Consider the following 11,955-nt stretch of genomic DNA (forward strand, 5'->3'; position numbering starts at 1 on the left):
CTGGTATCTATTATTTTTGCAAAAATACATTGCGCATACGCAAAACACCTACAAATGCGAAAATATTTATTAATTAATAATTCGAGGTTCTTCAATACCACTTTATCACAACCTAGTTCGTAGGTCGTCTCAGAGCAGTTCACAAATTTGTATTCATGGTTATAGGGCCTTTGAAACCAGCCAATATGTTGCTCAACTACCTGGGGAACATTCAGCCGAATGCCATTTCGGCTCTCACAGCTAGCATTAAACAATTCTAGCACTGCCGAACCACGTACTTATTTACAACCGAGTAGTCTGGAACAAGCGGAGTAAAGTATATTGATAAAAAACCTAAACAGTGCCGTGACTCGAACCCACAACCCTTCAGTCACGAGCCCAACGTCCTACCACTAGACAATCGAGCCTCCTACAGATTATGTACAGTACATGAGGCAGTGAATTTCTATTTAAGCAGCATTTTACTGTAAATAGGTCAAATTTAGGTCAATTTCGGTATGCTGACATCATTTATATGATTCAATGTATGCGAGAAAACTATGAAAATGTCAATATGTTTCACCTCTTATCATTTAAGGTATGCAACACAATGACGCCATACGTCCGATTAGCTAATAACATAATATATATTATCGTAAATTACACTTCCATGGATGAATGATTACATATATAATATTCAATGATAAAAACAAATAATCGCGTGCTGTGTGCCATACAATAACTGTTGTTAGGCGTAAACAAATATACCTTTCCTAGTGACTGAAGTAAATTGCGTAATACGGTAACAAAACCACAAAGATTTGACCTTTTGCATTCCTAGCAATTAATACATACTTGCCGACATTTAAATCAGTTATGATACAAATATCGTGAGAGTGTGGTTTTTGTGGTCAGCAAATACATCACATGCAACAGCTATAGTATTTATGGTGTGTCAGCCGACTGGGCTTTCAAACACATTTTCTGCACAAGGTAATGATACAATGCATGTAAATAATTATTTGTGTTGCTTTCAGAAAACAATATTGCATATTGCACATGATTCTTACATTGTAATAAATACTGTTTAATTTCAAGTGTGACATATTTGTGTTGAGGTAATCAATCGTAAACAAGGAATATGCACTGAATACTTATCAACAGGTAATGCAGTAATAGATCTCCAAGCACTTCAGCTTCAGACAGATTTGTATTCAATGCCCAATGCAAGTAATATTACAAAAATAATTAATGTGAAATTATTCATGTTTATAACTTCGAAGATGGTATTGACAAAACTAAAGATATTCGTATATTCAAAAAAAGCGTCATAAATGTAATTTTCAAAATAAGCTGTCTTTGTCCTTAACATACGCCTAAGGAAACAAGCAAAATGCATGTTTTGTCACGACCAGTGCCATATGAATCCGGGCTCAAATGATACATATTTTTTCCAATTTAGAATGTTTTGTAATGCGCATAATTGAAGAGGCAATGGCTGACTAGGAACAATGCTACCTTGTGGTAATTCAATTTTGATTCTGGAGTTGTAAAATGCATCACCCTGAGTTTGCAAATACAAAAAACAAAATCTGTATATGCCTTTGATATACTTTCAATGGACGTATATTAGTACTGAGCACAAACACATTCTATTAACTTTACACGTGCTGAACCTGATTTTCCATCTCATAACCTGACCAAAACGAAACACTTTTATTTAAATAACACGATGTAAACGTATACCAACAATGCCCAACTATCAACATGATTATGGGAACTGCTTACATGTTCAGGTATTTACAAATACCGTTCATTTAATAAGAAATAAAACTGCCAACATTGCTTCACTTCTTACGAGAGGGAAACATTTCTGAGCCTTTCGTTTTGCTGCAAACTTGAGTCTTACTTAAGGCATACAGACTGCAAGTATTATAGAGGTCGCCGCCCGGAAGTCGAAAGGGTTCATATCAATTGTACTGAATATTCCTCTCGACAAGTTTAAAAGTTCATGACCCATTCGGCAGGCACATCCCAATACAATTGTTGAGTTGTTATCTGTACCAATGTGACCTTATGTAGTGGCGTTCTACCAAACCGCTCCCCTACCCACAACCATTCCAATTCGTCCAAACTAAATAAATAAATGAAAAAAATATTAACACATAACTTAACGAAAACAATAGAAACAAATTAAAAAACATGAATAATGCAGATGGTAACATAATGTAAGCATTTCAGGTAGGTGTTTACACGTATGTAATTTGGTCAGTTGTTTATACACCTGGAAACTGTAGGTGGACTCAGTAGCTTATACCACGTTAGTGCTAAAGACAAACGAATGAGAATTCTGGTCATTTGTTATAGACACGGGGTTGTACTGCGGCCTGTTACACTGGACACGTGAATGTGTACTTCGGTCAAAACTATGTGCACTCTGTGAACTCTGTGGAAGTTAATCTGGGCACGTGTTTTGCTTATCCATGTAAATTATTCTTGGCATGTGGTTTGGTAATCCATGAAGGTAATCTGGGTACATGGTTTGTTAATCCATGTAAGTTAATCTGGGTACGTGGTTTGTTAATCCATGAAGGTAATCTGGGCACGTGCTTTGTGTATCCATGTAAGTTAGACTTTGCACGTGATTTGTTAATCCATGTAAGATAATCTGGGTACATGGTTTGTTAATCCATGTAAGTTAATCTGGGCACGTGGTTTGTTAGTCCATGAAGGTAATCTGGGCACGTGTTTTGTGTATCCATGTAAGTTAATCTTGACACGTGATTGGTTAATCCATGTAAGTTCCTCTCGACACGTGCCTGTTCAAATTGACCAGTTGTTCTGAACGATTATATCATCATATGTTTTCCGGGACATATTGAAAACAATTTCCCATTGGCACATAATCTTGAGTTAAAAACATTTGGAAAAGATCAAAAGAATATTAATGAAATGTTTCTATTGATTCGAATACGTTTAACATAATGCTGTATTTGTGAAACATTTCGCGCGTCACATCGTTTACATATATGATAAATTATGCTCCTAATTTAAAATGAAGGTCAGTCAATTCAGGTGTGTCGAAAATTATCATACACCACAAAGAGAGTTTCTTTATTGGATGCACAGAAAACAGTATGCAAATATTTTCAAATTCGTGGCTACAAAAATGTTTACTTCAATTTACTAAATAAACTATCGAAACGGGCTCACATTACATTTGAAACGTAGCAAATTATGATGTCATGATATCAAAAATCCGAAAGCCAATGTCTTTTGATAATAATTTCAAATATAAGATAAATTAATCGCCGTAGCAGGCTTAATTAAATTTGAAGTATTGATACTTTCAAACGTTACCCGTAGTTGCTGACAAATGCATTGACTGCACACGTATTATTTCTGTACATTGCGGGATATTTGGTGATGTCGAATCGTCATGTATCCAACGAAAGAAACTGTCTTTTGCTCCGACAGCTAACAAACCAAGAAAATGAGGCTTTTATTAAACAAGAATAACATAGTCTCACACATTATACTGCTTATACTTTATTTTGCCAGAACATAAAAAATAAGAACGCTGTAATGTGTAAATCCCGTAGTTCACCGATACGCATTTCTTTAATAGCGCAGCTTAATTATAATAATTGTATCTGATGCATGGCTCAGTTGGTAAATTGGGCGGTGCCGTTAACAGATAAAACATTTTTGATTGAATGCCGTTTATTATACTATCATGTTTGTGTACACTTTTGTTGTTTTAATTTTTATTTATGTGCTTCTTTGATTTTGTATTCCATATTTTGTTTCACTTGTAGAATCAGTGGAAGTTCTGGACGTATTTGATACCTAGACAACTTTCACAAGTTTATATATCTTGTAAGGTCTTGACATATTGCTGAAAATCACCAGGAATCCTTGCACATTGAATGTAGTAAATATTATCGATAACGATCAAACGTTGTTGCGGCTACATTCCTTCCGTAAAACGGAGTGTGTGTTTCTGTTGTGAGATTTTCACTCATTCATATATATCGGTCTCTGTAAATGGTGTAGGAGGATTTATCACATAGAGGTTCACATCAATTCCATACTTAAGTACACATAGGTAGGTGTCTACAGGTGTTTTTAGGTCAGGGGTTGCCACAGGTGTAGGTGTCATACATACAAATGTTATTGTCCTTTACTGTACCAACTACTTTATCTTACTGGGTTCATAAAATGAACATGATTCATTACTCTATGACACTTCTATCTGTGAGAGCCAGTTGTGTCATATTGACTTAACAACTACAAATACATTTTTTTTTACATTTCAGGGGTCCAATTTAACGGAGGAAATATCGGTTATAATACGGTGGCTGATTTATTTGGTTTGTTTGTGATTAACGTCCTATTAACAGCGATGGTCATTTAAAAAACATGCCGTGTTTATGTGGTGGAGGAAAGCCGGAGTTCCCGCAGAAAAACCACAGACCTACGGTCAGTACCTTGCGACTGGCCCATGTAGGCCTCGAACCCGCGACCCAGTGGTGGAGGGCAAGTGGAACATGTAGCAGAATGTCAAACGCCTTAACCACTTGGCCACAGCGGCCTTCGGCTAATTTGTACATTTTCACTGGTTTGTCTTTGATTTAAGACATGTTTACATATGTATCTTCTTTTGGGAGAAACCGATGGAAGAACGAGAATTAAGGTTTGTTAATAAGGGGTTTCTCGTGGCGAAAAGACGAACCACGAAATGGCACCAACCAGTCAGATTTTCAGCTTTTTGTCGATGTCTTCTACTATTGAACCTTTACTCGTTGTGTCTGACATTTGTGGAGTCCTCCATCCTAAATAGCAGGGAAAAGGAGGTTGCATGATGGGTGTGATAATTTATACAGAAAACAACGGATTTTATATCCGGTTAGTGTGATTTTTTCTTCGGTTGTAACAAAATTGAGTTTGCATTGTACAGTTTGTGTGCTGACGCTGTGGCATATTTTGTTCGGATATAGAACTGTTATAGTGTCGTACCAAAGGCAAAACTGTATGAACGTAATCAACAAAAAAGAGCTTGTATGATTTACAAAAGGCATGCGTTAATTCATCAAACACAAATTGTAACAAAACAGTTACCAAGCTTTCCATTACCAAGATGACATCTATTGTTGTTGAGACTCTGGTGGTTGATAGATCGGATTGAAAATGGCAAAACAATAAATATGAATTTCTGGTGTATAATGGACAATTACTTCGACAAAGATTTAAATGGCAGGCGTCTTCCGGAACACCAAGTTGTATCCTTTTTGATCTTTGTCAAGGGTTCCCATGAAACATTTTCCTTTGATCATATCTTGTGATAGATTTATTGATTTTGAATTCGAATATTGGTTTTTTATTTGTGCGGTCGGGCACTGGTTACGGTAAGAACATTTATGGCAGACTGTCTGTCGACGTGTTATATTCATCCGATCGGAATAAGAAAGAACTCTGCAATGTTGTAAGTTCGCCCTGCCGTTTATCCGACAGGCCTACTCCTATTTCTTACAATAACTTGTGTTCCCGTAGGTTCATTCTTAAATAAATTGCTTGCTAAGATGTACGTTTTGGGTTTGGTTGAAAGAAAAAAAATCCTACCTTAATATAGATATGTTTTCTGTACGTTTGGGCAAGTTACCGTGACCTGATCACTCGTAAACGTCATACATTGCTTCCATACGGGAAGTGCTTCCAAAGACTCTCTCTCCAGGTCAAACACTAACACATCAATGTCACTGAATCTATATTTATACATCATTGCTTTCTGCACCACATTTGAATGAGTGGAACTTGTTAATATTGGAAGAACCAACTACAGAACGTTATATAAGAAATAAAATATCAATCCACTCACTTCATGTAAAACTACGTTTGAAACTAAAAGGTAGAGTTGGCCTACAACGGGGCAAGCTGTGCATCTCATATTGCTGACGTAGATTTTTTATATTATATATTTTCAAGAGGTTCAATCATTTTGATGATAAAAGTTAATCTCTACTGATTAAAAAGAAAAATAACCGTACGAAGTCTTAAAGAGGAGGAGTCAATGAATAGTGATCTGCCCGAAGCAAATCAAGGTGAGTCAAATTTGACTGCATATGGTCGCTGTCTTCATTTAAGACTCTGCAGTGGTACCAACAATCAAATGATTCGACGATTTGTAGAAATACAACGTAAGAACAAACTGAGTTGTTTACACAAACACTGTTTCGATTCAATAGAACAACTTTTACTAAAACCTTATGCTTCATGTACATGTATATCGTGTCAGAATATCGATGATATGCTGTCGTTAAGCAGCCAGGAATATGCTGACTTTTTCTTTTGTGTGTACCTCCTTAACTAAACTAGGATGTTGATTTCATTTTGTAGATTCCTTTTTTCATCAGCTTTTGCATGTCGACAAGGTTTTGTATTATATACTTAACTACGGAGATTTCTTTCATCTACATGTTAAATGTTTTTGTTTCACTCACGCACGTTTATATTCAATCGATAAACGATGTAAGATTGCAATGTATGATACAGGACTTATCTAGAGCTGAGATAAAGTAATAACCATTATATTATGTATTTAGTTAATGTACAAAACTGAGTACAGTAATGTTTTGAGATTCTACTGGACACGTGTTGACCCATGTACATTCTGCATGTATGTATGTGTGACACTGGTAAGTTTAAACCTGTGTATCACTAGAGCATAGGTAACAGGAGGAATATGACCTTGATATACACGCATGACTTCACTACAAATCAACATCAAGACGCAAACCTGATGACTGAAGACATTTATTATTCATATAAATATTCATTGCAACACTCGGAAAAGCAGCGAAGGCAGGATTTCAATGTAACAATACAAAACATTACAAGACATGGTTGAAGTAAATACAATGATCACTGTCCAGTAAAGCTCATTACGGTTTCAATCTTCAAATATCTAAATATCTTTTAAATGGTACCAATAGTAAGAAGTTTTCCTTTTAAAAACCAATATAAATCGTTACCATAGATTCTCGATAATTAGCTTAATTCAAAAATAGGTCCACCTTGAAAATAAGTCTTGTTCCATGTAACCAGACTTACTTCGAAAGCAGTCCAGATTTATAAATTATCCATGGCTATAATGCAGAGTGGTTACGCCCGTTGTCGTCATGGACGTATCAGACAAGTATTTATTAAATTACAAAAAGTTATAGGATTATAACTCTCAGATAATTCCATTTGTCTATAAATTAATTTAAATAAGTATGTGCATTAGAACAGTTTTATATATACATTAATCCTTAATGTATTGGAGATGTACATTTAGAAATTTACAGTAACAAGTGATAGCGTTATCATGAATACGATCTACTGTCAGCTGATAGCTTTCAAAATACGACAGTCTTAAAAGTATGCCATAAAAAACCAACTGTTTGAATGGCTTCGAAATATAAGACGGCCTTAATGAAAGACAAATTCCGAAAAAAAAACACCATACCAACAAGAAAAACTTATTATCGAAATTTCAGAAAAATAGCACCATCTTGAGACCTCAACTATAATGATTGGAGCTTTTCGAGTGAACAGACATTTACTGTAACAGAACAAACATTAATAATTATGATAAACATCTTAAATTAACATTAAGCTTTGATAGAATGAACATATACATGTATTGCTTGCTAAGTATTATGACCGAAAACGTCATATTTAAAAAAAAAATATCTTGTGTCCGTTTCTCTGTTCGTATCAATATAATAAATGCTGTGATATTATGCAAAAATTAACTTAAAATGGAAAACGTGAGCATGAATATGAATTGCTATCGACAACTTAAAACCGATAATGTCGTGAAACACAATCGAAACACGAAAGTCACTTCAAATTGTGATTATGCAGAAATTAAATTTCTACTATTGTTCAAAGTCCTGTTATTTCATTGTCAGTTTAATTTCGTAGTTTAGTTTCGTACTCGGATGACACAGGGATTATTTACGCTTTCAATCATGTCCGAATAACTTTCGTTTGGACTGTCAGAACACGAACTTGATGTTTCACTGTGGTAATATTTCTGTTTGTCGTTGCTTTCATTTCGATTTCTCAGCTTGTTGTAAACCTTTTTCAGAAAACTCTTTCGGCGGAGTACTCTGCGCGCAACGCTCGACTCGTCCAACCAATCGGAATCCTTTTTTGTTTCATATCCAGCTTTGATCAATCTTTTGCACAAAACCATTGATTCCGCATTTGTTGATTGAGAGGCCAGATACATAGCACTTTGTCCAAGCTTGTCGACAATGTTGACGTCACATCCGTATTTGATTAAGAACGAGCACACTTTTTCCCGCTGTTCCAGTAAGCCAATTAGGAGAGCAGATTTACCTGTGCACTCGAGCTCATCAAGATCGGCTCCTGTAAATAATAAAATTCATCTATTAACGTTCTATTCGTTTGAATCAAAGGCAAAGATATTAATTTCCATCCTTTTTAAGTGAAACAAACATATCATTTAAGATTGAATACCTGACTCTTTAAGTCATTTGTTATTTAAAGAAGTCCGCGTATTAGACTTGCAAATATAGCTTCACGATCTCGGTTATACTTGTAATTATTGTAATTACCTGATTTAACTAAGAGCTTGACAATTTCCAAATCGTCGAATACAACAGCTCTCATCAACGGTGTCTGACCGAGACAATTTTTGGCATCCAAGTCGGACCCTGAAAAGTACAAATACAAACTCATATAAGCATTAAAGTCAATACATACGTTACTGAAATAGCGATCAATACAATTCGAAATAAGTACAAAGGCTGACAATGTTTCCATTTGATATAATCAAAACGACTCCTGTATGTAGGTGTAGCTGGCTTTCATTGTGCCACTAGTCATAAGGTCTAATTAAGATATCAATTTTGGCGACGTACATGATCAATGCCACTATATATCTCACATGACTATAAACAAAGTCTCATAGTCTCACTATTTTTGTCTACTCTGCTGCACAAGATGTGTGATTAAGAACTGAATTAAAATGTTGATCTCCCGGTTACGTATGTACATGCAGTGTTGTTGGTACGAGCAGATTATGGTAAGCTAAGATTATGTATATACACCTGTCTGAAACCTTAGTGTTTGATATTGCCATTATTGTCAATGTATTATATTTAATAAAATCATGCTTAAACATACACTAACATTAATAAACATACGATAACACGATAACGTTTTTGTTCTCTATGATAGTTCATATTTTACATGACATGCAGATCGTGGAACAGAAATCGTGCAGACTAGCGTTCGTGTTGGGAATACTGACTGGGCACGGTGACACTACAACAAGGGAACACCATTACCGGACCGAACTGAATAGATCAATGTCTCCTATCGCTATAACATATTAATATTATTTTGCCGTTAATGTCACTGTATGTCTATCATGAGAAACCGCTATGCTCGAATTAAGGTACGTGTAGGTATTTTCTATATTCTATTATAAGAATAAATTGGTTTTGCCAAATATTGAGATACAATTATCGCTAACTATCATGAGACCTTACTTGTGTACTTACGAAACACATTTAAGACCAAAAACCATATTTTGAATCTGTGTTTGATTCAGATGCAAGATAGGTTCTGAGGTGTTAAATGAACGAATTGATTCTCTTTCAAATTTCATTTTGAATTTAGCATTGTTTGTGTTATTTTGAAATGGTAAACTATGTTTCAGTCGATAAATATACATATTTACAAAGCTGCGATAAAACTTACCATATTTGATCAGGAGTTTGACAAGGTCAGGGTGTGATCTTTCTACGGCCTCGTGCAGGGCAATATTTCGGTACTCGTCTGGTATATTCGGATCACATCGGGATTCCAACAAACCACGGGCAACCTCAAGTTGTCCATAACGGACTGCACAGAACAACAGACTCCTTCCATTGCTGTTAGTAGCGTTGACCCCGCTTTCATCAATGCTCAGACGATTTGGTTCTGAGTTTGAACGCTGCCGGCATAATCGACGGTGATTGTTCGCAGAAAACTCGTCGTCTAAGGAATCCGATGATCGCAACATTCGGAAACTCATGGTTGACATTAAACTCAGATGAATTCAAAGTTGAAATTATAATCCAAGTCTGTAGAATGAAGGTATTCCGTGTAGTATAACACAAGTATAGAAGTGTATTAGAGTCGATCTCCCTTACAGGTGAAAACACGTGTGTAAAGGTAGGTAGTGGAAGATGAACTGTGCTCGTCTAGCCTTTCATTGTCTTTATATATCAACGATCTACCTTTACCTGTAGGTCAGGTAGAAGGTCGCGACATTTCTTCACTACCACTACATCAATCAAACGGCAATACACTTAATTACAGAGGTCATTTGAGCATAATTTTGACAGTTAGAAACATACATGTGATCATGGTTTCATGAATACAAAACTCCTCACCTCCATTCCCTAACACTATATGCGATCTGATTGGACGGGAGTGTGTGAAAATGCCTGCAGGTAAGTTGGCAGAACAGCCAGTCAAAGCATTGTCTCCATCGATTCGCTAATTGTTTGCTGTGGTTTAATACACGGTAGCGAATGAGAGAGAAGCCGGTAAGGAAAGTTACACTAATATTTGGTCTGGCTGTAAGAAGACTATGGGACAAATATAACACCTTATGAGGAAGGTGCATATTAATTTGTCTCGAAGCAGCGTCTGTAAACGTGCCCCGAGGAATATTTGGAACCAAGCCTTGTCATCTTAGTATGAATTATGATTTTAAATTGACAAAACATGAATTTCATTGGAGTAAAACATATCATCCCGAAGACAACAATGCGATATTATAACTACTTTTTTCCTGATTTATTTCTATCGAAAACTTTGTTAAGGTGAAGCAAAAGTTAGCGTGCCCAAAAGAGTATAGTGTAGCCAAGACTAATTATCTTAGCGTTGATATTAATTATGATTTTAAATTGTCAAATTCGAAATGGTATTGGATAAATACAGAACATCAACAAGACGACGATAAACTATTCTAACTGCACTGTTACTTATGTTTTTTTATCGACAACTTAGCTACAATAAAACATACCATTGAGTCACGTCTAAAATATATAAATCTAAATAGAATCGTTGCAAGTGTTTAAGCTTTTCGAAAACAACTACTCCATTTTCTACAAACATAATATAATTCGGTTGCTCTCTGTTTTGAAAATAACAAATGCCATTTAACGTTTGGTGCATCACACTTCTACCTAAACAATCGATATACCAATGCACGTTAAAGTCTATCATTTTTACATTTAACATGTCAATTCTAAATATTTTCTTGTTAGCATACTCCTAAAGCTAACAAGTCATTTAGCATTTTCGTCTCCACTGTGTTTTACTGATTTTATATGCAAACATTAGCAACAGGTGATTGGTTCTAGGAAAGAGCATTTATTAACATCTACATTAAAAACGCTAAGCAGGACATGTAATCATTTATATAACGATCCTATTGGTAATTATCCTGTCTACTTGTAAGGAAGATATAAATAGTTTGATGATTGTTTTTCGACGTCGAGTGACTCGCTCGTCATTAAATGCCAGTAGTAACACCTTGTCTCACGATTAAATGATTTCATAGGCGATATTAATTGATGTCATGGCATAGTCAGGAAGTCTTTAGTTGTTATTGTTTCCGATAAGCTATCCTTGACAGTAAACAACCTAACGGAAACGCCATTATACTATTCACTTCATTAGTGTTTACAAACCTACGCTTATAAACCAGACAATGATAGTTTTTCTGGCATAAGTATATTAACACATGAGTGGGCACGAGGCAATGTTTTGTTAATAATGATAGGCGTACGCTAACACCTACACATAGACATCAGACAACTCACATACCACAATAGTAGCACACGTGCAGGCATTGTATGTATCATACGATATTATTAACCTTTTCAAGAATATGCAGCTCTGGTG

General features: G+C 35.6%; 1 protein-coding gene across 1 annotated transcript; it reads right to left on the bottom strand.

Moving 5' to 3' along the window:
• Positions 1–6,775: 6,775 nt before the first annotated feature.
• Positions 6,776–10,249, bottom strand: LOC110457400 (putative ankyrin repeat protein PA3287). The gene is made up of 3 exons (XM_021508658.1): positions 9,757–10,249; positions 8,607–8,705; positions 6,776–8,397 (listed from the first exon to the last, which is right to left on the bottom strand). The coding sequence occupies exons 1-3, from the start codon at positions 10,079–10,081 to the stop codon at positions 7,949–7,951; spliced, it is 873 nt and encodes a 290-aa protein (XP_021364333.1). The 5' UTR covers positions 10,082–10,249; the 3' UTR covers positions 6,776–7,948.
• Positions 10,250–11,955: the final 1,706 nt, after the last annotated feature.

Source organism: Mizuhopecten yessoensis, unplaced genomic scaffold (genome assembly GCF_002113885.1).
Source record: "Mizuhopecten yessoensis strain PY_sf001 unplaced genomic scaffold, ASM211388v2 scaffold9117, whole genome shotgun sequence".
NCBI lineage: Eukaryota > Metazoa > Mollusca > Bivalvia > Pectinida > Pectinidae > Mizuhopecten > Mizuhopecten yessoensis.

Excerpts from the sequence above, each read along its gene's own strand:
- LOC110457400 (XM_021508658.1), bottom strand. The coding sequence starts at position 10,081 with ATGTCAACCATGAGTTTCCGAATGTTGCGATCATCGGATTCCTTAGAC. Across the intron at positions 8,706-9,756 it reads CAAACTCCTGATCAAATATG|GGTCCGACTTGGATGCCAAA; the intron begins GTAAGTTTTATC and ends TGTACTTTTCAG. Across the intron at positions 8,398-8,606 it reads CAAGCTCTTAGTTAAATCAG|GAGCCGATCTTGATGAGCTC; the intron begins GTAATTACAATA and ends TATTATTTACAG.